A 27,752-nucleotide genomic window follows, 5' to 3' on the forward strand; every position below is an offset into this window, starting at 1 on the left:
GGACAGGGAGCCGGAGAAGAAGGGGAGGAGGAGGAGGAGGAGGAGGACAGGGAGCCGGAGAAGAAGGGGGGGAGGACACAGGGAACAGCCGGGATGATCGGTGCAGCAGGGAGGACAGCTGTGATCACGATCTCCCTTTATAGCTTTTTAGCTGTCAGCCGTGGGAGGGAGAGAAGAAGTGGCTGTCAGCTATACAGGGAGATCGGTGATCACAGCTGTCCCTCCTGCTGCAGCGATCATCCTTGACTGTGAACCAGGGGACCATCCAGGATCAGCCCTGCAGCCGGGATATCGAGCAGTACTTGCAGGTGTCCGGGAGCCGCCCCACGAAATGCGGGAGGCTCCCGCACCGCCCGGGAGACTTGGGATGTCTGTGCATAGGTTTACTACATCCATGTAGGTGTGTCTGCAGGTACTTTCTACAGTTAATTTCTTGCAGTGGACTTCAGTTGTCATTTGATACTTTGTAATTTTAACATCTTTTACCGTCATCCTTCTCAGATGGCAATTCCACAAATGCCTTCAGGGCTTTGCCTCCTAGCCTTGGCATCAGATACCATGCCCACTGCGTCTGTGGCAAATGGCAATAATTACACGTTTTCTCAAAGGATTGCAAATAGGTATCAATGTGACTGTCCTTATCTAGAACTAGAAATGTAGCTGCATGGCTCACAGCCAATGGTGCTTCCCTGTGTTGAGAGGAGCTAATAATGTTGATGTTATTATTATTATTATACAGGATTTATGGCAGTAGTGTGACACAGGCTGGATTCCTGGAACCCCGTTTCCAGCCTAGGGAAACACTTTTCTGTTGTTTAATGGAAGAATCATATGCCTGCTACCTGATATATGCAAACTCCTTAAAGCGGACCTTCAGTCATTTTGTCAACTTTCCATCTATTAAATCTTCTGCCCTTGTTGTTTTAAATTTGGATAGTAAAACATAGGTTTATCACATCATACACAGCTCCCTCCCACTCTCATGAGTTTTCCGGGGGGGGGGGGGGGGGGGGAGTCATAAGAGGGCCAATGAGAGCTGCAGAGCTGGAAGTGTGCCCCCATGTGTCTACGTAAATTCAGGAAGTGAACAGGCAGCAGCTTCAGTTGCCCACAGTTAAAATGGATGCAGCCAGACTCATTGGAGGGAGATTTCTGCAGCAAGTACAGAATCACAGTGTATATAAAATAATATGCAAAGTGGTTGGAGGGAAGCTTCAGAAAGGCAAAGATGTTTTTATTACAAATTATGTGAGCAGACTGCAGCTCCCCTTAAACAAAGATAAGAAATAGGAAAGTGAGCCAGCCTCCAGGTCTATACCCATTGACGTTTGTCTACACCCCTCTTTGGGTCTGCCCTCACTTGATGGCTCCATCTCTCCCCCTGGTCTTTGCACCACACAGGTAGGAATCCACACCTACAGTAGTTCTATAGCATTTTGTACATGTCATTTACCCTTCTCTCCTGAAGAAGCTCTTTCCTCGAAAACACCTTGGGATATACCCCCACCATTGGATACATCACTACGGCAATCAATTTTCATTTTTTAGAGAGAGTAGATTCTCTCACTTGCTTGGAAAATATTAGTAGTATTGGGTGGTGAGAGTTATATACAGGGTACGCTTTGTGATACATATTGAATTATTAGATGATACACTTTAGTGTGACGTTAGCTTAAAGCAGCTGTAAAGCCCGCTTGGTGATTTTTTACAGGCAAGCCTATAATAAGGTAGGTAAAATTAATATTCACCCTGCATGCAGCCAGTGAAATCACTGGCGCATGTGCTCTAAGGTTCAGCATACCTTGCCAGAACTTCAGAGCTACATGCTGGAACCAAGGGCTCCCACGTGCAAGCAGGAACGTATGATAAATTTGATACTTGATACTTTGATAAATACTTTCTTCCACAGTTTGGTTTCCCCATATCTATATACACACTGTCATTTTTGGGGGACCAGCTAGATCGTAGGACACAGGCTTTTCACACAAAAAGGTTTATTAAACAGCTTTACAGCAGCCAAAAAAAAAAAAAGATTTTAGTCTCACCGACTTGCAAAGTCCAGAATAGCTGTCTCAATCAAACAGTCCTTGATTTTTATGGCAGGTAGCTTCCTCTGCCAGAAGGCTTCCAGGCAGGGGATTGCTGTCCACTTTTGTTGCTGCAACCCAAACCCAAACACCATGTCCTCTACACTCCTCCACACCCATCTAGCACTTCCTGTCTTGCTTTTAAACACAGTTCCTCTGACGGGTGGGTTAACCACTTTTGTTCCCTTAAAGGGACCACAGTCCAAACAGAGGGGAAACAGCGACCTTCCAAGACCCAGCCACGGCGTCCTGTACATATCCCCCCCTGTGCCCCAACGACAAGGAGGTGGAGGCAACAGTGGAGCTCAAGCAATGGACTCGGGAGAGGGCATCTGCATTTTGATGCAGTCTCCCGGGCCTGTGCTCCACTACAAATTTAAATTAACAAAGTAACCCTGGCATTAGTCCCTTTTCCTTGTCTCAGCCATGTTAAAGGGGCATGATCAGAAACCAGCCTAAACTTCCTCCCCAAAAGGTAATATCTGAGGGATTCCAGAGCCCACTTAACCCCCCCTAGCAGTAATCCTGAGTCTGGCTTGGGTTGGGATTTTACTAACAGGAGCGGTAACCCTGAGCCAGACTCGGGATCGCATCACTGGATGCAGGGGAGGACACAGGGAGAGTTACTTACCTTGTCCCCTGGATCCAGCGATGTCCTCTGCGCTGTGTGATCGAGCTGTCCTCCGCTCGATTCACAGTGCCGAATGCCAAGCTCCGTTCCCTACGACGTTATGGCGCACGGGAGAGGAGAACGACGGCAAATTCAAAAAATTAAAAAGACACAAAACACACACAGCACTGTAATCTTACAGATTACAGTGCTGTATTAAAAATTACACACCCCCCTTTGTACCTAGTGGTCTGTGCAATGCCCTGTATGCACTTTTATATTATAAATACAGTTTTTTCTGCCTGAAATTTGGAGATTGTCCATAGCAACCAAAAAGTGTCCCTTTTTCAGTGTTTTAGGATTTGATTACATTATTGAATAATTTTTATTATTATAAACTTTATCATACCCGGGATGTCTGCTAGACTCTGGTTTGAACAGATTTAAGATAGTTTATTCCTAAGAATTACAGGACTACAATATAAAACGCCAAATTTCCATGCAAAATAATTGTACCGCTTTCAGCACCTAAAACCAGACTGAATCATACCGCCAAGGAGGTTAATGGCCAGACACTCTCGTTCAATAATGGTGTAGTTTTTCTCCACTGGTGTCAACTTCCTGCTGAGGAAGCCTATCGGGTGTTCCTCGCCATGAATAACCTGTGACAACACCGCTCCCAATCCTACATCGGAAGCATCAGTCTGGACAACAAACTCTTTTGAAAAATTGGGTGCTACCAGGACAGGGTGTTGGCACAGTGCCGACTTGAGCTCCAAAAAAGCCTTCTCAGCGTCTGCATTCCACTCCACCATGAACGATTTCTGACCTTTAGTCAGATCAGTCAATGGAGCCGCCAACGTGGCAAAGTTGGGTACAAACCTCCTATAGTATCCCACCATGCCCAGGAATGCACTTACCTGCTTTTTTGTCAGGGGGCGGGCCAATTCTGTATAGCCTCTATCTTGTTGGCCTGAGGTTTCACTACCCCTCTACCCACGACATAGCCCAGGTATTTCACCTCCTCCATTCCCAAAGCACATTTTTCAGGGTTTATTGTAAACTCCTCCCTCCAAAGAGAGTCCAGCACTGCCTGAACTTTGGGCAAATGTGATTCCCAGTCTTTGCTAAAAATGACTATATCGTCCAAGTACACTGAGGCATACTCCCGGTGAGGTCATAAAATGCTATCCATTGCTCTCTGGAATGTGGCTGGAGCAGTTTGCAATCCAGAAGGAATTCTTTTGTACTGAAAACTCCCCTCTGGGGTAGAAAAAGCTGTTTTCTCTCTAGCAGCCTTAGTCAATGAGATTTGCCAATACCCCTTGGTAAGGTCTAATGTAGTGATATACCTGGCTGGACCTAGTCTCTCAATAAGCTCATCTACCCGGGGCATGGGGTAGGCATCAGACTGTGAAACTTCATTAAGTTTCTGGAAATCATTGCAGAATCGCAGAGTCCCGTTGGGCTTCGGTACCAACACAATCGGGCTTGACCACTCACTCTGCGATTCTTCAATAATCCCCAGGTCTAACATCTTCCTCACTTCCTCTGAAACGGCCTTCCTTTGAGCCTCTGGGATGCGGTAGGGCCGGACAAAAACTTTGACTCCTGGTTCCGTGATAATATCATGCTTTATGACACTAGTGAGCCCTGGCAAGTCTGAAAATTTCTCTTTATTTCTCTGAAAAAACTCCTTTGCCTGCTGACTTTGGATTTTAGACAGGGTATTTGCTACTTGGACACTCTCCACCCCAACCCGAGGCTCAAGTTTTGTACTAGCCAGGGAGGTTACTGGTTCCCTGTCTGTCCAGGGCTTTAACAAGTTTACATGATATATCTGATAGGGTTTCCTCTTGCCTGGCTGGTGGACTCTATAATTTACCTCTCCCACTTTTTCTACAACCTCGAAAGGGCCTTGCCATCTGGCCAAGAATTTACTTTCCACAGTGGGAATCAACAATGCTACTCGATCCCCCACTTGGAAGTTCCTCATTTTGGCAGCCCTATTATAGACCCATTGTTGAGCCTCCTGGGCTTTTTGTAAATGTTCCTTAACTAGTGGCATCACAATTCGGATCCTCTCCTGCATTTGGGAGAAATATTCAAGAACACTTTTATGCTGAATTGGTTCACTTTCCCATTCTTCTTTAACAAAGTCCAGTAGTCCGCGAGGTCTCCGCCCATATACCAATTCAAAGGGCAAAAACCCAGTGGAGGCCTGGGGCACTTCTCGGATAGCAAACAGGAGAGCTGGTAACAGGCAGTCCCAGTCTTTCCCATCCCTTTGTACCACTCTTGAGCATAGACTTAAGGGTCTTATTAAAATGTTCTACCAATCCATCGGTTTGGGGATGGTAGAACGATGTGCGCGGCTGTTTAATCCGGAACAGTTTGCATACAGTGCCTTGCGAAAGTATTCGGCCCCCTTGAACTTTTCAACCTTTTGCCACATTTCAGTCTTCAAACATAAAAGATATCAAATTTTAATTTTTTGTGAATAATCACCAACAAGTGGGACACAATTGTGAAGTGGAACGAAATCTATTGGATATTTTAAACTTTTTTAGCAAATAAAAACTGAAAAGTGGTGAGTGCAAAATTATTCGGCCCCTTTACTTTCAGTGCAGCAAACTCACTCCAGAAGTTCAGCGAGGATCTCTGAATGATCCAATGTTGTCCTAAAATGACTGATGGTGATAAATAGAATCCACCTGTGTGTAATCAAGTCTCTGTATAAATGCACCTGCTCTGTGATAGTCTCAGGGTTCTGTTGAAAGCGCAGAGAGCATCATGAAGACCAAGGAACACACCAGGCAGGTCCGTAATACTGTTGTGGAGAAGTTTAAAGCCGGATTTGGATACAAAAAGATTTCCCAAGCTTTAAACATCCCAAGGAGCACTGTGCAAGCGATCATTTTGAAATGGAAGGAGTATCAGACCACTGCAAATCTACCAAGACCTGGCCGTCCCTCTAAACTTTCAGCTCAGACAAGGAGAAGACTGATCAGAGATGCAGCCAAGACGCCCATGATCACTCTGGATGAACTGCAGAGAACTACAGCTGAGGTGGGAGAGTCTGTCCATAGGACAACAATCAGTCGTACACTGCACAAATCTTGCCTTTATGGAAGAGTGGCAAGAAGAAAGCCATTTCTCAAAGATATCCATAAAAAGTATTGTCTAAAGTTTGCCACAAGCCACCTGGGAGACACACCAAACATGTGGAAGAAGGTGCTCTGGTCAGATGAAACCAAAATCGAACTTTTTGCCCACAATGCAAAACGATATATGTTTGGCGTAAAAGCAACACAGCTCATCACCCTCAACACACCATCCCCACTGTCAAACATGGTGGTGGCAGCATCATGGTTTGGGCCTGCTTTTCTTCAGCATGGACAGAGAAGATGGTTAAAATTGAGGGGAAGATGGATGCAGCCAAATACAGGACCATTTTGGATGAAAACCTGTTGGAGTCTGCAAAAGACCTGAAATTGGGACGGTGATTTATCTTCCAACAAGACAATGATCCCAAACATACAGGAAAATCTACAAAGGAATGGTTCACAAATAAACATATCCAGGTGTTAGAATGGCCAAGTCAAAGTCCAGACCTGAATCCAATCGAGAATCTGTGGAAAGAGCTGAAAACTGCTGTTCACAAACGCTCTCCATCCAACCTCACTGAGCTCGAGCTGTTTTGCAAGGAAGAATGGGCAAGAATTTCAGTCCCTCGATGTGCAAAAGTGATAGAGACATACCCCAAGCGACTTGCAGCTGTAATCGCAGCAAAAGGTGGCTCTACAAAGTATTAACGCAATGGGGTGAATAATTTTGCACGCCCCACTTTTCATTTTTTTATTAGTTAAAAAAGTTTCAAAAATCCAATAGATTTCGTTCCACTTCACAATTGTGTCCCACTTGTTGGTGATTCTTCACAAAAAATAAAAATGTTATATCTTTATGTTTGAAGCCTGAAATGTGGCAAAAGGTTGAAAAGTTCAAGGGGGCCGAATACTTTCGCAAGGCACTGTACATCAGCCATAACCATTGACATAAACGGGGTGCCCTGGTCTGTGAGTATTTCCTTGGGAAAACCTGTCTGTGTAAACTGGAATAGTTCCCAGGCAATAGCCTTAGAGGAGGTATTCCGCAGGGGTAGTGCCTCAGGATATCAAGTGGCATAGTCGAGGATCACCAGTATGCAAGAATGACCTCGAGCCGCCTTTACCAAGGGACCCACTATATCCATGGCTATCCTCTCGAATGGGACCTCAATTATGGGCAGAGGGACCAACGGGCTCTGGAAGTGGGTTGCCGGAGCGGTCAACTGACAGGTAGGACAAGAGGTACAGTATCTCCTTACCTCTGCTTTCAGGCCTGGCCAGTAAAACCGGTCGGCGATCCGTGCCTCCGTCTTTTCAACTCCCAGGTGTCCCCCTAAAACATCATCATGGGCAAAGTACAGGTAACTGCACCCACTTCCGGGATAGCTCTCTGCGGAGAGGGGCGTAGATCACGCCCCTTTCCGAAAGTCCCCCCGCTGCCTGCTGGGAAACATACAGATCCCAGAGGCAGTGGGTCCATCCTTATTGCGCAGCGCGACTCGCGCATGCGCAGTAGGGAACCGGGAAATGAAGCCGAAAGGCTCCACTTCCTGATTCCCATACCCAAGATGGCGGCGGCAGCACCCGAGAGACGATGGAGAGATCGGCTTCGGGTGCCGACATCGCGGGCGCGCTGGACAGGTAAGTGTCACTATTTTAAAAGTCAGCAGCTGCAGTATTTGTAGCTGCTGGCTTTTAAAAAAAAAAACGTGGAGTCCCGGCGGACTCCCGCTTTAAGCCTCCCACAAATTAGCCACCAGTGTGAAATACATAGCTTCCAACTGTCCCTGATTTTGAGGGACTGTCCCTGATTTGGAGCAATGTCCCTCAGTCCCTCTTTCCATCTCATTTGTCCCTCATTTTGGTCTGATCCATATAGTTTTTATCTTTCATCCAAATTCTAAATTGCTGCATTTGTACATTTTAAAAGCCAATACAAAAGGAATAGTAGTGGTAAAAATAAAAATAAAAAAATCCCTTGTAGATTTAACTTTTTCTTGGTTAATTCTCCTTTAACCACTTTCAGACCGGACCATTTTGCTGGTCAAAGACCATACCACTTTTTGCGATTCGGCACTGCGTCGCTTTAACTGACAATTGCGCGGTCGTGCAACGTGGCTCCCAAACAAAATTGAGGTACTTTTTTTCCCACAAATAGAGCTTTCTTTTGGTGGTATTTGATCACCCCTGCGGTTTTTATTTTTTGTGCTATAAACAAAAATAGAGCGACAGTTTAAAAAAAAAAACGCATTATTTTTTACTTTTTGTTATAATAAATATCCCCCAAAAATATATAAAAAAACATTTTTTTCCCTCAGTTTAGGCCAATACGTATTCTTCTACATATTTTTAGTAAAAAAAATCGCAATAAGCGATTATTGATTGGTTTGCGCAAAAGTTATAGCGTTTACAAAATAGGGATAGTTTTATAGCATTTTTATTAATAATTTTTTATTATTTTTTTTTACTAGTAATGGCGGCGATCAGCGATTTTTATTGTGACTGCGACATTGTGGGGGACCCATCGGACATTTTTGACACATTTTTGGGACCATTGTCATTTATACAGTAATCACTGCTATATAAATGCAGTGATTCCTGTGTAAATGACACTGGCAGTGAAGGGGTTAACCAGTGGGTGGCAGTGTAGGGGTTAAGTGTTCCTAGGGGTGTGTTACTAACTGTGGGGGGGTTGGGCTTTCATTTAGTGAACACTGATCTCTGCTCCAATCACATGGAGCAGAGATCAGCGTCACTAGTTGCTAGGCAGAATGGAGAAATGTTGTTTACAACGGCATTTCTTCATTCGGCCGCTCCGTGAGACGATCGCGGGGATGCCCGTGGCGATCGAGTCTGCGGGTCCCGCGACCGGACTCACGGGGGTCCCGACCAGCGCGGGAGCGCGCCGCCGCCGGCGTGCTACCGATGGCAGGGCGGCAAATTTAAAGGGACGAACATGTACGCCCATTTGCCTGCCCGTGCCATTCTGTTGACGTACATCGTCGTTCGCTGGTCGGCAAGTGGTTAAGGGGGTGTGGCAGGGGGTGTGTCCTATGCCTACATATGTTTGCCAGTAGGTGTCCCTCATTCCCATCTTAAAATCTTGGGAGGTATGGAAATATGTGGCAGCATCACCCACACTGCCAGATGAAATGTGTGCTTACAGCATGGCATGGTGGAAGTTGTTAGGCAAAACAGATTGTGATATTTTCACAGTTTCTCCAACATGTGATGGGGGGGGGGGGGGGTACAGCTCGTTCCATTTCATGTGGATTTTTTTAATAATCTGGAGTTGAGACCTCCTTTGCTGCCCCCGCATTACAGGGGTTAGATATCCTTTTAGACTGGGTTTACACATATGCAAATTGGATGCAGGTTTTCCACATCCAATTCGCATGACATGCTAGTGTGACCGTCTCCCAATGGAGCTGGTTCACACAGGTCCGGGCAACCGCAGAGCAGGTTGCAAAAGGTTCCTGTGCGTGTTTGGGTCTGGATGAGGTGCGAATTCAGGCAAAATTCAGACCTGAATCGCACCTGAACGGGTGAACAGACACACACTGGACCGAAGGCTCAAACCCGCAGCCGCACGTATGTGAACCCGGCCTTAGGTGCAGGCGGGTAGCACTTTCATTTCCTTAATCCTCTGTTCCCTTGGCAGTTGTGCTCCCTCATCCCCTGTGTTCCGGTGGTGGACTGTCCTTTGGCGTCATCATGTCCAGTGCTGGACTATGGGTTCTGCATTGACTTGGATGACATCAGTGGACCCACAACCTCCAGTGCATGGGGTTAAAGAGGCTTCAGGGACTGGTCTCGCAGCGCTGAGGCAGCCAGTGGGAGGATCAGGTAAGTAGTGATTTTCCCATCCCCTAGATTAGTGATGGCAAACCTTGGCACCCCAGATGTTTTGAGATTACATTTACATGCTCATGCACTCTGCAGTGTAGTTGAGCATCATGGGAAATGTAGTTTCAAAACATTTGGGGTGCCAAGGTTTGCCATCACTGCCCTAGACCTAAACAAATGCGCATAATGTGGGGACAACCCTACTGCAGGTAAGCAAATCCAGTGTTAAAGAAAATGTAAACCCAACATTTCATATTCCTGATATCTGCCTGCTGTCCCATGTACTTATGAAAAAGTATCCTGTTCTCTTTGTATTGCTTTCCAATTAAAACTGACCAAACTACGCTGGAGAACACAATATGGTCAGTTCTCTAGCTGTGCTTCCAATGAACAGAATTTTCCTGACACACCCCGCCCCCCACACAGCCTTTCATTGTGAAGATCAGTGCACTGTTGTTTCTCTTAACCCAGCTCTTATGCAGCTGATAACAGAGGAAATGTGATCACTTATAGAAATAGGGTATTTATAATGTGTTTTTTTTTTTTAATCCATACACAAACGTTTTGCCTTTTATTGCTATTTTATCCTCTTGGAGGTGGCGCCTCCTGGCCCTTTAAGGGGTTTAGGATGCTGGGAGGCAATCAGGGTTTATGATCACGTAACCGCCATGATTGGCTGTCACATGGTTGGAAAGCTCCCAATTGCAAGTAGCGTTAGGTAGCTTTCCGTTAGCCGCTAGGGTTGCCACCTTTTCTTCAAGTCAAACCCGAACACTTTTGTGGTGCACAGCAATTTTTAGTATAAACTATACATATATTTTGCTACTAAATAACATTTCTAATCATATGAAGTTAATAACAAGAGTCCCCCTTTACATCAGAGTCCACAGAGTTCCCCTTTTACTTCTGTACTTGCAGAGTTCCCTTTCACTGTAAGGGGGGACTCTGCAGACTCTGATGTAAGGAAGACCGCTGGGGCTTCTAACATAAGCGATGCACTGGAACCCTGATTTAAGGGCGAACACTGAGAACTCTGATGTATGAAGAGGACTCTAATGTAAGGGGAAACACTACAGCAGCTGGTGTAAAGGGGAACTCTGATGTAAGGGTGCTCTGAGAACCCTGATTTGCCTTACTGTACTTACTCAGAGGCTTAGAGAGAGAAGGGGGGAGACTTCAGTCACAGACAGGGATGGATGGATGGGGAGCCCACTCACCCCTTGGCAGTCAGCACCAGATGGATCTGAGGCTGCTGGACTTCAAATTTCCGGCTCCCACTTTCCTTTTCTGAGGCACAGCGCCAGGGATTGGAGTGTGGGCAGATACAGAGGTGTAGGGGTGGGGTGGAAGAGGTGCAGATCGAGCCCTCTCTCCTCTCCCATCTGTATGTGTTTGGGGGGAGGGGTGGTTTGTTAGTGCTGGCTTTATGGGCTGTGAAAGAGTGTAACAGACACTCTCAGCTGAGACAACCACTGTCAGCAATCCTGCTAGAAAGCCATAGTCCAGTCTAAATAATGTGTCCGGGTTTCAGACAGTCTGAAACCCGGACACATGAACCCAAACCCCGAACTGTCCGGGTGAATCCTGGGCAGGTGGCAACCCTATTAGCCGCTGGTAACTGTGCCAGGAGCACACAGGGTGCACACTCTTGGCACAGCTGTATTAGTACTAATGCCCGCAAATATGCGGCCACTCAACGTCAAGGCCCACCCGCCGAGAGGATGCATATCTGCACGCGGCCCGTGCCAACGGGTTAAACTGAATTCATTTTTTACAATGTGAGGGTTTACAATCACTTTAAATATTTTGGTTTCTTTTTCAATTTTTTTTACTATATAGAGATGTTTAGAGCAGATTAAAAAAATACAAACAAAAAAGAACATGGGACGGGGGATCTGATTTTAAAGTAGGACAGTTCTTTCATTTTATGGACAGGTGGCAGTTCTGTATAACTGGTCAACGTGATTGATTTCTTAAAACCATACACTGCTCCTTTAAAGCACAACTAGCTCAGCTCCTCCCCCTGATCTCTTGCTTGTAAGCTCAGGAATCGGCACATGCGCACAAGGCACTGGGGAAATGCAACTTCTCATGATGCATAATTGTTCTCGATGTACAAACATCGTGCGCTTCATTTTCAGTCCTCAGCTATCACCTCTACAGGGACTGCCAACCCTGACAATAACGAGCCGGAAGTGACCTCACTAGCCAAGCCTCGACTGCCACACGTCCGCAAGAGGCCGAAATCTGCCCACTCTGGACTCAAAGCGGAAGCCATTTTTAAGTAGACATTCCTATAGCAGAATGCTACTTTGATCTTCTAGAAAATGGCGACATTTCGCAGATGTAACCACACATTATCAGGACACATTCATATGTATTTCCTTGTTACATAAACGCGATAATCCGCCTTTTAACCTTCTCAGGAAGACACAGAAGAGTGGAGGGGACATCAGGTCTGTACATGGGTGGGGGGACACGTGGTTGTTATTATGTCTGTGGGGGAGATACAAACACAGTCTAGTGTTCTAATCTGTTTAACTACAATGAAAACGATAGGCAGGAAAGTGACCACACATGTAGCTACTTCATACATTGGAATACATTGTTGTGTTTTTTGTTTCTTCTTGTTCTGTTAGGGGTATCATTTATTAAAGCTCAATCCCGGGCAAGAAAAAAAACATTTGTTCCCACATTGCAAGGGTTAAAGAGGAAGTAAACTCTGATGGGTTTACTTCCTCTTTGTCTCCCTGCAAAGGTAACACATAATGGGCTACTATGCATCGCATAGTAGCCCATTATGTGTCACTTACCTGACACAGGAGCCAGCGATGTCACCGCTGTCCCCTGTAGTCTGGAGCATCCATCTTCTTCCGGGTATCGCTGCTCTGGCCACTCACAGTGCCGGAGCAGCGATGACGTCACTCCCGCGCATGCACACGGGAGCCGCCACTAATGGCATATTGCTGTTAGCAGCATGCGCCGTAGACAGCTGTCACTGTCCTTTCGTAAACATCTCCTAAACCGTATAGGTTTAGGATATATTTCTTGGACCTACAGGTAAGCATTAATCTAGGCTTACCTGTAGGTCAAAGTGGTTTGTAAGGGTTTACAACCACTTTAAGTGCTTGTTTTGTGCAGGGGAGAGAGGGAAACCTTCTATTCACCTGATCCCCCAGCGAACTGTGCTCCCCCCACCTCCCAGCAGTGGGCTGTTCCTGGTGTCCTCGTGTCCAGAGTAGGTCTATGCAGCATGCTCAGGGCTTGATGACATCAGGAACAGTCCACCACTACAGTGTAGGGGTGCAGAAGCTACATGGACCAGCCTTGGGCAGGGAAGATCAGGTAAGTATATCTCCTTTCATCTTTCCCCTAGACAAAAATTAGCAAAACTTTTTCACTTGCCCCAGAGTTCAGCTTTACATTTAGGACTTAAAGTGGTTGTAAACCTCAGACATGAAATATGAACAAAGTATATCCCTCTATAGTGTGTGCTTGACTCAAGGCACTGCTTTGTTCCTCTGCTATCAGTGTGAATCACTTCTGGCAATTTTTCCTGACACCAAGAGACAAATGGTGACAGGGGAGGATGCTCCAGCAGATTGACAGCCTCAGATCTGTTCTGGTGGGGGGGGGAGGTTTCCCTCCAATGAGCTCTCAGAACTCTCCTCGCTGAGCTACGCAGAGGGTGACTTCATCTCTCCACCCCCTTTTTTCTTAACTCTCAGACAAGCTTTATAAATTCAGCACTTTGAATGGATGAAGAGAAGACTGCAGATCGGTACAACTTCTGTACGAGGATTTGTTTCATCTGTGTATCATCCTTAATGGATATATGTTAGGGTTTACCACCACTTTAAAGTCACACTAAAGGTAATTTTTTTTTTTTTTATAAATAACAAACATATACTTGCTTCCGCTGTGCAGCTCGTTTTGTACAGAGTAGCCCTGAACCTGCTCTTCTGGGGTCCCTTGGCGGCTCTTTCGGCTCCTCTCCCCATCAGATAACCCACTGGGAGAAGCGTTTTCCCAGGGGGTTACCTTGCAGGCGGGCTTCCGAGTCGTGCATATACACTGAATGCAGGACTCTGCCCCGCCCCCCAGCGGGCGCATTATTGGATTTGATTGACAGCAGCGGGAGCCAATGGCTGCACTGCTATCAATCTATCCAATCAATAGCCGAGAACCCTCTAGCAGAGAGATGACGCATCCCCGTTGGACAAGTTCGAGGGTTCAGGTAAGTAAAACGGGGGGGCTGGTCACTGACAGGTGCTTTTTCCCCTTAATGCATAGGCTGCATTAGGAATGCCCATGTAAACGTGAGCTCTATGGACCTCAACTCACATCAAAGCTGGACCAAAGTAGTACAGGGACTACTTTGAAGTCGCACAGATATGAATGGTACTCACTGGAAATTATGGGGTACGACTTGTCATGAAACTTTGCAGTCACAGGACAAGTCGCACAAGTGTGAAAGGGGCCTTAGCAATTATAGGTGTTGCTACTACAGTGTTCCTCACTGGGTCATGAGCAGTTGCCTGTAGCTTACTGTTTTTATCTTTTCATTCAGTCAGCGGGCTGAACGAAACCCCCCCCCCCCCCAAAAAAAACAGATTCACCATGAGTGCAATCTCAAAATAATAAAAAAAGCAAAGCTTTTTACTCACTTAAACACTGTGCAGGTGATCGCACAACTCCTCCTCAATATTTAATATGCAAATTACATAGTGTAGCACAACTAGTAATACAAGTCCATTAAACCCAGTTATATAAGCCATGATAGAATCACATCACCACTGTGCCAGATGTGGGAAATGTATATTTAGTTTTCCACAAGTGCCATGCATGCTTCCACCATATAAGTGAATTACATGCTCACCTCAATGTTTCACCTTGCATCCTGTGATTTGAACTTCATCAGTAGATCTACTCCAGTTGTTCCAGAAGTAGATCCAGTAGACCAGGGATATGCAATTAGCGGACCTCCAGCTGTTGCAGAACTACAAATCCCATGAGGCATAGCGAGACTCTGACAGCCACAAGCATGACACCCAGAGGCTGAGGCATGATGGGACTTATAGTTTTGCAACAGCTGGAGGTCCGCTAATTGCATATCCCTGGTCTACTGGATCTACTTCTGGAGCAACTGGAGGTCAATAGAACTAGGGGGCTATAATAGCCTCTCCAGAGTGCTGAACTTTGCCCACCCTTTCTGCCCAGCTTCTCCATTCATACAAGCTGTTACTACAGCTCCTGTGAATGAAACACAATCTACGAATGGAGGGGTAGACTGATCAACCATCCACCAGACCTCCATTCATAGATTGTGTTTCATTGGAGGAAGAAGATTTCAGTGAAAGGACACAAGCGGCACAAAAGACACTTGTAGTCAGAGTCTTCACTTGGAAATGCGATACCCTAACTACCAAAAGGCCTTGAGGTGTGCCTTGGCCTTAGCTGGTCAGTACACCTCAAAGAGGGCATATCCTGTATGTGTGAATATGAAAAATGTACATAGTATATGAAAGGTTTGGGGGAAACGGGTGGGAGGGAACCCTGAATGTGAGCGATGCAGGATCAGACAAAGGAGGAAAGATATATATATATACCCCTCAGACTCCTCCTACAAATACAAGCTGGCCTCTGGCAAGCCTTCTTACATGTAGTCAGAGTCTTCACTTGGAAATGCGATACCCTAACTACCAAGGTCTGAGGTGTACCTTGGCCTTAGCTGGTCAGTACGCCTGAAAGAGGGCAAAAAGACACGAAAGTAGGTGTGATAAAATGAAGAGTAGGTAACAATCCATCTAGTATAGTAGCGCACGTCTGGATGGTTTCAGTATACGGATCCTGTATGTATCAGCTATAACAGAAGGTAAACCAATGTCCCTTGAATTGATAAGAAGGGACCCCCTGTTTGGAACCTCTGAAACTGCCCAGAACCCAAATGAATGTTCCATAAATGATTTGGATTAAGCCTAATTGCTGAGAAACCCAGACATAAGAATGAACTGCTTATTTTAAGAGGATACGTGGGGTAAAGGGAGCAAGGGCTGACCCGAGGAGCCCCTACAAAATTATTGCAGTGGAGATCAACTCTTCAAAACGGACGCTCTGTGAAATTCCCACGAACCCCTGGCCTGTCTGTCTATTCCTGGTATGGGGAGGTTTGGGAGGGTGAGCCACAAAAATGAACAAACTGACAGGAGTTTGCAGGGGTCTGAAGTGCTGGATACCTGATAGATATTTTTGATAGTGTCGGTGGATAAGGCCAATATGCTGTGGCAATATGCATCATTAAACATGGAGAAACCATAATAGACACACAGAAAACTGGTCCCATATGATTTAAATCGGGTCGTGCATCTGCTAGAAACCTGACAGTCGAGTTGAATTCCTGAACAGGGAAAGGAGGGCCAGACTCCATCCTGAGGAATAAGTCTTATGGAATGATTCAGTATACCCAAAGTGACTGTAAGCCCCCCTTTTGAACAGGCTCCTTTTCCTTGCTTTGCAGGAATACAGGATCACTGCCTTCCCTACTGACCGAGTGGCAATCTGCCTTGTTTACATAGGCAGAACGCCATTCTCCTTCAGTACCGAAGGATTGGTGGGTGCCAGCAGACATTGAGTCCATGGTACCCGGCAATCAGCTCCTGCTGTGTATAATTACAACGGGAGTGGGCCACCGGCAGCGCACATGCATGCCCCAGACCCAGAAGCTTAAGTATTGGGTACATGATCCTGCGCAGCAGTGTCGCTTTGCTGCGGTATATGTAAGTTATATAGTCGGCAAGTGGTTAAAAATTGGACAGTCCCAATTTGAATCATCCGCATTTCAATTCATCTGTACCCAGTCCTAGACTTTAAGCAAGAGAAGGAGAACTTTAAAGAGAACACCAGTAAAAAAAAGCGCTCAGTATAGTTATGCCGCGTACACACGAGCGGACTTTTCAACATCCAAAGTCCGACGGACTGATTCCGTCAGACTATTCGATCGTGTGTGGGCTGCAACGGACTTTGACTCGCCATAGAATATGGAACATGCTTCAAATTTTTCCGAGGGAACTCCGCCGGACCCGGTCCCTTCGAAAAATTCGCTCGTGTGTATGCTATTCCGACAGACTAAAACCGACGCTAGGGCAGCTATTGGCTACTGGCTATGAACTTCCTTATTCGAATCCAGTCGTACGTCATCACGTTCGAATCCGTCGGAGTTTAGTGTGATCGTGTGTGGCCAAGTCCGCTCAGCCGAAAAGTCTGTCAGAACTCCGTCGGAATTCCAGCAGAACTCCGACGGAACTCCTTCGGAAGTCTGTCGGACATAAGTTCTCTCGTGTGTACGGGGCTTTAGTGTTACTAAACCCACTACAGTAAAATCAGTCTGTTTATGCAGTAAAGCATGCTTGTTATACTCACTGTGGAACCTCCGCATTGTGTAATCCTGTTTGATCCTGTCTTCTCTGATCCTTCCCTTCCACTGTCCTCAATCCATCTCCTGATAGAAGAGAGCCTTGGGAGCACTGTGCATATGCTTGGTGCGTATTGCTAGAGGTTTTTTTTTTTTTTATTTTATTTTTATGGGAGAGTGCATGCGATCAGCACAGGGCTAATCAGCACTGTACAGAGATAGGGTCAGGGGTCCTGGATCCTGATAGGACAGCTCAGTGCAGAATGACTGCTATATACTGCTAATGAGAAAATGTATTTGGCCGTTTATATTTACTAAAACAATTGCATTTCCATGTTCTGTGTATTGTGGGAGACCAGATATTGTGAATGCAGGGTCCTGGGTTTAGTAACACTTTAACCCCAGTGAGTATAACCAAGTGACAGAAAGAAAGGCCTGTGTTTTCTAGCTTTTGTCCATGTCCCTCCCCCTTCCCTCCCCATAGAGGTTTAAGAGAAATGCAAAAGCAGCTTGAAGCGCCTCAGAAGATCCACTGCACATCAAATGCCTGTCAATACAAAGGATCTCAGACATATCTCAAACTGATGTCAAAAGCATGCATTTGCTCATTAATACAAACCCTAATATAAAGGAAGACTGGGCAGGAAAAAGGAGGATCGGGTAAGTAATTCTTCCTTTCAGTGTCCTCTAGAACTAAAGGGGAGATTAACCCTTTCAGTGTGGGCTCAGTCTCACTGCAGGGGAAAATGTTCACTTTTACCAGAGCCTGGCTTTAAAGAGGACGTAAACTCTCCCACAGTGATGCTTCTTTTCATGTATTCCTTTATATGAAGTAATTATCATAGTTATATAGTTAGTGATGTTGAAAAAAGACAAAAATCCAACCTATGTGTGTGATTATATGTCAGTATTACATTGTATATCCCTGTATGTTGTGGTTGTTCAGGTGCTTATCTAATAGTTTCTTGAAACTATCGATGCCCCTCGCTGAGGCCACCGCCTGTGGAAGGGAATTCCACATCCTTGCCGCTCTTACAATAAAGAACCTTCTATATAGTTTAACCTTAAACCTCTTTTCTTCTAATTTTAATGGGTGCCCATGTGTCTTTTTAAACTCCCTTCTGCGAAAAAGTTTTATCCCTATTGTGGGAGCACCAGTACGGTATTTGTATATTGAAATCATATACCCTCTCAGGCGTCTCTTCTCCAGAGAGAATAAGTTCAGTGCTCACAACCTTTCCTCATAACTACCATCCTCCAGACCCTTTATTGGCTTTGTGTTTCCCTTCTTTGTACTCACTCCATTTCCAGTACATCCTTCCTGAGGACTGGTCCCCAGAACTGGACAGCATACTCTAGGTGCGGCCAGACCAGAGTCTTGAACTCAAACTGTATCACACAATTTTGTTTCCAGGGGTAAGGCAGCACCATCTTCGCTATTGTTTTCTGAGTCCACAGTAGAGTGTATTTCACCCTTACATGGAGCACTTCCTGTACTGTTAACCAAGCCTCCTTCTCGATCCAATGTTTCTATGGAAACCCTGTTCATAGCCGACTTGTTTTATTTCACAGTATTAACTTGTGCCATTTATCTAGGGTTTGCCTATGTCAGTCTTATCAGCTTCAGCTGATAAGACTGCAGTATACAGTCAGATGCCCAGGGTTACATCCCATGTGATGTCACATGGGATGTAGTAGGAAGCTCTGAATGATTCTGCAGTCTTGTGGGATTTCAGTGTTGTGCCGCAGGGAGTCATGATAATAGACAGACAAGCCCACAGAGCGCGCCGTGAATCTGGGGAGATATGAGCATGCGTGACATCATTCTAAGGAACACAACGGATTACAACAATAGTAAGCAAGTAAGGAGATATCTACAAGCAGTGTTCATTAGGGTTTTTTTTATGCTGATTTACATGGGACAAAGTTGTGGGGGAGAGTTTGCAGCCACTTTAATGCCTTTAGTAGAGCTCAAAATTTCAAGTCCTGAGCTACTAGCCAGGCTTTAAGGGTTACTCGCCACCAGTTGCCCCACCCAACCCCTACCCTGCCCCTAATTCCGCCCCTGAACACGCCCAATAAATTATCTCATGAAATTACACTTGGTTTATGCAGAATTAAGTTACAAAAATACATTTTAACAACAACTTTATCTGTGCCCAACAGGGCTGCTTCATCTGTGCAGGGGAAGGGAGAGGAAGAGGATTGCCAGCCGGATCATCACAGAGCGGGGAACATTGCTGTAACAGCTTTCATTTGAATTGGCGAGCTTGATGACGAGTGTGGGGAACACTGGGCAATTCAAATGAAAGCTGTTACAGCGATGTTCCTTGCTCTGTGATGTGATGATCCAGCCAGCTCTCTCTTCCCCTGGGCGATCGCTGGGAGAAGGGCTCCCATTCAACTCCGCCTGCCAGCGGTGGTCCGTCCTCCCCCCCGAGGCAGCCCCATGCTCGCTAGAAATCATTTTATAATTTTCCACTCGCAAAATGCGGGTAGGCTAATGGAGATTTTGAGAGGGGCCTTTAGTATTTAGAAATCTAGCAGATCCATAAAATCTGGTAACACACCTCTATGTGCTTTTTATTTTTATTTATTTTTTGCAATCTGATTTAAAACACTAGTGTATTGGAATTTTCCTAATTCATTCCTTTTTTTTTTTTTAGGATGTTAAGCCGCATCCCACGTTTCTACAGATGGCCACCATGCCACTTCATAAAGCAAAGAAACACAACCTTAGTCACATTTTTTTCTGAGGGAAAATATATAAAAGATTTTGCTCCTGCAAGATCATTATTTACATCTCCTTGTTTACAGAAACCTAAGCAATCGGGATCTACAAAGGCTCCTCTTACCTTGCGCACAAGGTTACTTATAAGCATTGCTATTGGCGGAGCTGCTGTGGGAGCATGGGGCTATTTGCAGTGGGAAAAAGAAGAGAGAAAGAAGCTGGATCGAATAAAACAACTTCAAAACATAGCTGTTGGACAAGGAGACTTCAATCTTCTAGACCACAATGGGCGCCCATGCTCCAAAAAAGACTTGCGAGGGAGCTGGGTATTGATGTACTTTGGTTTTACCCATTGTCCTGATATTTGTCCGGATGAACTGCAGAAACTGTGCTCTGTTGTGTCTCTGCTTGAAAAAGAACCCACAATGCCCCCGGTTTTGCCAGTTTTCGTAACTGTTGATCCAGAACGTGACAATGTTGAAGAACTGGCAAAGTATGTTAGTGAATTTCACCCACGACTCAAGGGATTGACTGGCAGCCCAGAGCAAGTGAAAGCGACAGCACAGGCCTACCGTGTTTACTACAGCGCTGGACCTGCTGATGAGGATAATGACTACATTGTTGATCACACAATTATCATATATTTGCTAAACCCAGATGGATTGTTTACAGACTATTATAATCGTACTAAAAATGAACAGGAAATAGCAGAGAGTGTGAAAAAGCACGTAAAGACCTACAAGTCAATATTCAGCTGAAACAAAAAGTTAATTACAGAGTTAATGTACCACTGTATATGATACATCGGGGGAGAATTACTAAAACTGGAGCACTCAGAATCGGCTGTGCATTGTAGCTAATCAGCTTCTAACGTCAGCTTGTTCAATTAACCGTTAACAATAAAACCTGGAAGCTGATTGGTTTCTCTGCAGAGCTGCACCAGATTTTGCATGCTCCAGTTTTAGTAAATCTCCCCAATGTGCTTCTGGCTATGTACAAATAAGCAGAAGCACTATGAAAAAAAAAATCTGAGAGAAATATGATGGCTGCCATTACTGATCTCCTTTTGAAAATGCTAGCTGCCTGGATTTTAGGATCAGGAGATTGAACAGTATTGCTAGTCAAGTCAGTGTCAGACTACCAGTCTCTCAACATTTTCAGAAAGTGCTCAGCGGTAGCATCCCTTGTAATTCTCTAAGTAGGTGTTTCCTATAAAGCATAACTTTTACTCTTCCTACATTTTTTGTTGCCCTGCCCCCCCCCCCCTTTTTTTTTTTCAAACTACCATATTTATTGGTGTAGAACACACACTCCAATTCAGTGTCCATCTGCAGCCTTGCCATTATATATGCTGCCATTGAGGGATAGGTAAGAACGAGCGCTGCTGAAATAGAACTGTGTACTCAGCTTGGCGTCACGCACAGTCCCGACCCTTGGCCCGGATCCTGTGATGGACATAACGCTGGTCCAATGCTGGGACGTCCATGCTAGGAGCCATCCAGGGGGCGGGACTAAGCGTGACTGCGAGCCGAGATGAGTACACAGGAGATGCCGCTCTATTTCGGCAGCGCTCGTCCCCTCCTTCCCCTCGCTGGCAGCCTATATCAGTGTATATCTCTCACACACACACTATTCCCCCTCCCCCCCCCTATTTTAAGGGGGAAAAATTGAGTATTATACACCGCTAAATACGGCACTTTAATTAAGCAACAAGGTTGCCTCCCTACCCCCAGCCTGCAATTGGACAGTGAATGAATGGCAGCAGACTAGGGATGTCATCTATATACCCCCTCCCCTTGTCAACAGATGTAAAACTCCTATTGCACTGTGAATGCTGCTGTACAAAAGGCTGATACCTTATCAAAATCCAGGTATTTCGATCAGTTGTATTTGTCTATCTGCAGTTCAGTTTTAACTAAAGGTACTACACTGAAGCTAATGTTACCCGGTGTCCAGGAGGGAGTTTACTTTAGCAGCATAAGAGAGATAACAAGCTTGTTCTTTAAAAAACAGGTGGCATTAAATTAAATCCTGTGAAACATTTTGCATTATGTGATTTATATACATTATACATAAAAAGGTGCATTTCAATGGTCATTAGAATTTTTGTAACCTGTGGTTAATTGTATTTATTTTCTCTCCACACTGAGCTGATGTGTTCTAGCTCATTTATTAATTAGGAAAACCACATTTGGAAAAGTCTGATCTTACTGTAATTTAGATTTAATGAGCCTTTACATTTCATATATAAATTGTGTAGGTGCCAATTTACAGAAAAGAAAGCCTTTCACAAATGTGGAGAACTTTTATAGCCTAAGGACCAGAGGTCTTTTTACAATTTCGCACTGCACTGCTTTAACTGGTTATTGCGCGGTCATGCAATGTTGTACCCAAATGACATTTGCGTCCTTTTCTTCCCACAAATAGAGCTTTCTTTTGATAGTATTTGATTGCCTCTGCGATATATATTTTTTACGATATAAATGGAAAAAGAAAATTTCGAGAAAAAAATATATTTTATACTTTTTGTTATAAGAAAAATCAAATAAACTAAATTTTAGTCATACATTTAGGGCAAAATTTATTCAGCCACATGTCTTTAGTAAAAAAAATGTCAATAAGCGTATATTTATTGGTTTGCGCAAAAGTTATAGCGTCTACAAACTAGAGTACATTTTCTGGAATTTACACAGCTTTTAATTTATGACTGCCTATCTCATTTCTTGAGGTGCTAAAATGGCAGGGCAGTACAAACCCCCCCCCATGACCCCATTTTGGAAAGTAGACACCCCAAGGAAATTGCTGAGGGGTATGTTGAGCCCATTGAATATTTTTTTTTTTTTTGTCCCAAGTGATTGAATAATGACACACACACAAAAAAAAAAAAGTTTACAAAAAGTTGTCACTAAATTATATATTGCTCACACATGCCATAGTTATATGTGGAATTGCACCCCAAAATATATTTTGCTGCTTCTCCTGAGTACGGGGATACCACATATGTGGTACTTTTTGTCAGTCTAGCCGCGTACGGCACCCCGAAAACCAATCACTGCCTTCAGGATTTCTAAGGGTGCAAATTTTTGATTTCACTCCTCACTACCTATCACAGTTTCGAACGCCATAAAATGCCAAAATAGCACAAAACCCCCCCAAATGACCCCATTTTGGAAAGTAGACACCCCAAAGCTATTTACTGAGAGGCATGTTGAGTCCATGAAATATTTTATATTTTGCCACAAGTTGCAGGAATATTACAATGTTTTTTTTTTTTTGCACAAAGTTGTCACTAAATGATATATTGCTCACACATGCTATGGGTATAAGGGAAATTACACCCCAAAATAAATTCTGCTGCTTCTCCCGAGTATGGGGATACCACATGTGGGGGACTTTTTGGGAGCCTAGCCGCGTACGGGAACCCGAAAACCCAGCACCGCCTTCAGGATTTAAATATAAAACGCTACCAAAAAAACTGTTAGCGATCGCTGGGATCAGGCCTGACTCTGCGATCGCTGCAGTTATGTGTTTAGTGTTTTGTAAGTGACAGTGATCGATCGGTACTGCACTTGGGTGGGCTGGACGGAGGGGCAAAATGCAGGTGCTAGCAGGTATCTGGGCTGATCCCGCTAACAATGCGTTTTTTTGGAACCCTAAACTGCTGGGGACGCTAGTATAGATCTGATCAGATATTGATCTGTTCAGATACTATACCACTACGGGAGGTGTATGCTTTGCGCGTGGGTGTTAGCGGTACTGGCACTAACCTAGCGCTGCCTGGGGCGACGCAGACCCTGGCCCTAAAACCTAATTGATATCACCCGCAGGGTGATCAGGGGGTTAAACCTTTATTGGGTAATAAATGGTGGGTGCCCTGATGCTATAAAAAGCAAACTAACTAACCAGAGTCACCCGTAACACTTATACGGTGATCACTGGTGAAAGGGTTAACTAGGGGCAATCAGGGGGTTAAAACCATTATTGGGTAATATATGGGGGTACCTAGCGCTATAAAAACCTGGCGGTGAACCTAAAAAAATAACTAGCTACCTAGCGGCACCGGTGACACTAATACAGCGATCAGAAAAATGATTGCTTAGTGACACTGGCAAAAGGGGGTGAAAGGGTTAACTCTAGGGGCAATCAGGGGGTTAAACCTTTATTGGGGGGTAGGGGGCTACCCTGGACCTAACACTAACTGCCCTGACAGTTTTTACTGTCACAACTGACACTAAATGCAGTGATCAGTAACTAAATGATCACTGCAATCAGTGACTGGGAGGGGGGGGGGGGGGATTTGTGTGCCTATGTGTACCTACATGTCAGTGTAGTGTTTGGTGCACTTACTTTCTGTGTTCTCCTCACAGTCCGGTCAAAAAGACCGCCCCGAGGAGAATGACATCACTTCCTCCCTGCCTGTGTTTACTATACACAGCGGGGGAAGCTTCTCATTCGCCAGGAGCGATCGAGAGGGGATGGCCAGAAACCAACGGCCATCCCCTCATCCCGGATCGCTCCTGCAGCGAAACAGACCGCCACATCCAGTGGGAGGGGGTCCAATCGGACCCCCCACCCGCTGGAAGGCGAGCACATACATGTACCGTATTTGCCGGCGTATAAGACGACTGGGCGTATAAGACGACCCCCTATTTTTCAAGTGAAAACATAGGTTTTGGGCAATACTCGCGGTATAAGGGCCGGTTCACACAGCGAGGCGACACGGCTCGCCTCGCTCCCGCAAGTCGCCCCCGTTCTGTACAATGGAACCGTTCTGAGAGGAGCGACTCGAGTCGCTCCGACTCAGAAAAAAGGTTCCTGTACTACTTCTGGGCGACTTCGGGGGCGACTTGCATTGACTTCTATACAGAAGTCCTCTGCAAGTCGCCGCTGAGGTCCCCGCAGGTCGCGGCGAGGCAAGTCGGAGACGCCTCGCCGCGCCTCGCTGTGTGAACCGGCCCTAAGACTACCCCCCTTCTGAGGCAACACCATTTTAAAAAAACATTAGAACGATTAAAAAATACAAAGCAAGAATGCCAACTACTCATCTGCCATGCTGTGTTATGTCATAAAGTAAATCAAACAATAATAACACAAACAGAGATCTATTGAATGCCACAACTCTGGAAAGTAGAATTTTTCACTAACCAAACCTATACCACTTTTGGGTTACATTCTATGGGAATTGTCCACCAAAATGCATTTAATAAACCCCCTGTCATATGTCCCAGATTTACCTGTCCCTCTTGGGTGCCTGGGACCTCAAAGGCAAATAGCAGGATGTATAGTAGTAGGAGATCAGTGAATGGATTTACCCAGGGAAGTATGGTGAGCGGTGTATTATTTTAATGAATACAACACCTGCTTGGATTGGCAGAGGCTGTAGCATCATCAGCCCTTGCCTCTCTCTCTCTCTCTCTCTCTCTCTCTCTCTCTCTCTCTCTCTCAAAGCCATTCCGAGCAGGCTACTCTATGTAGCCTACTCGGATTGGCAGAGGTTGTTACTCCAATCCAAGCAGGCTCTGTATTCATTAATAGAATACATCGCTCGCCGGGATTGGCTCAAAGGCGTATACTGTTTGTAGCTGAAGCCACATACAGTATTAGCAGACATTTGGGGGCTGACATCCATCGGCAGCATTGTATACCTGTATACCCGGCGTATAAGACGACCCCCGATTTTTGGGCATTTTTTTTAAGTGTAAAAGGTAGTCTTATACACCAGCAAATACAGTACGTGCTTTTGCCTGTCGGTGCCATTGCGCCGATGTACATTGCCATGCGGGGGTCCTTAAGTGGTTAAACCCCCACCCTTATGACTAGGCCATTTTTGGCACTGCATTGCTTTAACTGACAATTGTGTGATCGTTCGACACTGGAGCCAAATAAAAGTTATGTTTTTTATGTACAAAATCAAATTTTCAAACCTTCATAAATTTAGGCCAATATGTATTCTGCTACATTTTCTTGGTTAAAAAAAATCGCAGTAAGTGTATATTGATTGGTTTGCGCAAAAGCTACAGCATCTACAAGCTATGGGATATTTTTATTTATTGTTATCTTATAGTGGGACTGTGATATTGTGGCAGACAAATTGGACACCTGATACTTTTTGGGGACGAGTGACACTAAGGCTACTTTCACACTGAGGCACTCTACAGGCGCTATAGCGCTAAAAATAGCACCTGCAAAGAAGAAATTACACTTTTCTACAATGTAAAGTAGTGAGTGTACAGCTTATATAACAGTGTAAATTTTCTGTCCCCTCAAAATAACTCAATATACAGCCATTAATGTCTACACCCCTGTCCAAATTGGGCTCAATTAGCCATGTGTTAGTGTTACAAGGTCTCAGGTGTGAATGGGGAGCAGGTATATTAAATTTGGTGTAATCGTCCTCACTCTCGCATGCTGGTCACTGGAAGTTCAACATGACACCTCATGACAAGGAACTCTGAGGATCTGAAAAAAAAAATTGTTGCTCTACATCAAGATGGCATAGGGCAGTGATGGCGAACCTTGGCACCCCAGATGTTTTGGAACTACATTTCCTATGATGCTCCACTACACCGCAGAGTGCATGAGCATCATGGGAAATGTAGTTCCAAAACATCTGGAGTGCCAAGGTTCGCCATCACTGGCCTAGGCTATAAGAAGATTGCCAAGACCCTTAAACTGAGCTGCAGCAAGGTGGCAAAAACCATACATCGGTTTAACAGGACAAGATCTACTCAGAACAGGCCTTGTCATTGTCAACCAAAGAAGTTGAATGCATGTGCTCAGCGTCATATCTAGAGGTTCTCTATGGGAAATAGAGGTATGAGTGCTGCCAGTATTACTGTAGAGGTTGGGGGGTTCAGTATGTCAGTGCTCAGGTCATACGCTGCACCCTTCATCAAATTGGTCTGCATGGCTGTCGTCCCAGAAGGAAGCCTCTTCTAAAGATGATGCACAAGAAAGCCCACAAACAGTTTGCTGAAGACAAGCAGACTAAGGACATGGATTACTGGAGACCATGTCCTGTGGTCTGATGAAACCAAGATAAACTTATTTGGTTCAGATGGTGTCAAGCGTCTGTGGGGGCAACCAGGTGAGGAGTACAAAGACAGGTGTGCCTAAAGTCGAGCATGTTGGTGGGAGTGTCATGGTCTGGGGCTGCATGAGTGCTGCTGCTACTGTGAAGCTACAGTTCATTGAGGGACCCATGAATGCCAACATGTACTGTGACTTACTAAAGTAGAGCATGCTCCCCTCCCTTCAGAAACAGCCGCAGGGCAGTATTCAAACATAACGACCCTAAATACACCTCCAAGATGACCACTGCCTTGCTAAATAAGCAGAGGGTAAAGGTGATGGACTGGCCAAGCATGTCTCCAGATCTAAACCCTATTGAGTATCTGTGGGGCATCCTTAAATGGAAGGTGGAGGAGTGCAAGGTCTCTAACATCTACCAGCTCTGTGATCTCATCATGGAGGAGTGGAAGAGGACTCCAGTGGCAACCTGTGAAGCTCTGTTGAACTCCATGCCCAAGAGGGTTAAGGCAGTGCTGGAAAATAATGGTGGCCACACAAAATATTAACACTTTGGGCCCAATTTGAACATTTTCATTAAGGGGTGTACTCACTTTTGTTGCCAGCAATTTAGACATTAATGGCTGCATGTTGAGTTATTTTGAGGGCACAGCAAATTTACACTGTTATACAAGCTGTACACTCACTACTTTACATTGTAGCAAAGGGTAATTTCTTGAGTGTTGTCACATGAAAAGATATAATAAAATATTTACAAAAATGTGAGGGGTGCACTCACTTTTGTGAGATATATATATGTGATTCTGCACAGAGCGGACGCCCTGTAGCAGGAAATCTGCTATGGAGCGGATGTGAACTGGCTAAGGACAAAACTATAAACTGCTTAATCTCTGTACAGGGTTTTTTTTTTTTTTTTTTTTTATAACATAAA

General features: G+C 45.0%; 1 protein-coding gene across 1 annotated transcript; it reads left to right on the top strand.

Moving 5' to 3' along the window:
* The first annotated feature begins 11,949 nt into the window (after positions 1-11,949).
* Positions 11,950-22,358, top strand: SCO2 (synthesis of cytochrome C oxidase 2). Its single transcript, XM_077472836.1, has 2 exons — positions 11,950-12,106; positions 19,728-22,358. Exon 2 carries the CDS (start codon positions 19,729-19,731, stop codon positions 20,548-20,550), a length of 822 nt encoding a protein of 273 aa, XP_077328962.1. The 5' UTR covers positions 11,950-12,106; position 19,728; the 3' UTR covers positions 20,551-22,358.
* The last annotated feature ends 5,394 nt before the right edge of the window (positions 22,359-27,752 follow it).

This window comes from Lithobates pipiens, unplaced genomic scaffold (genome assembly GCF_037356315.1).
Source record: "Lithobates pipiens isolate NorthernLeopardFrog02 unplaced genomic scaffold, aLitPip1_a1.2 Scaffold_8, whole genome shotgun sequence".
In the NCBI taxonomy this organism is placed as follows: Eukaryota; Metazoa; Chordata; class Amphibia; order Anura; family Ranidae; genus Lithobates; species Lithobates pipiens.

What these genes read in the sequence shown, in the direction of transcription:
- SCO2 (XM_077472836.1), top strand. Translation starts at nt 19,729, where the DNA reads ATGTTAAGCCGCATCCCACGTTTCTACAGATGGCCACCATGCCACTTC.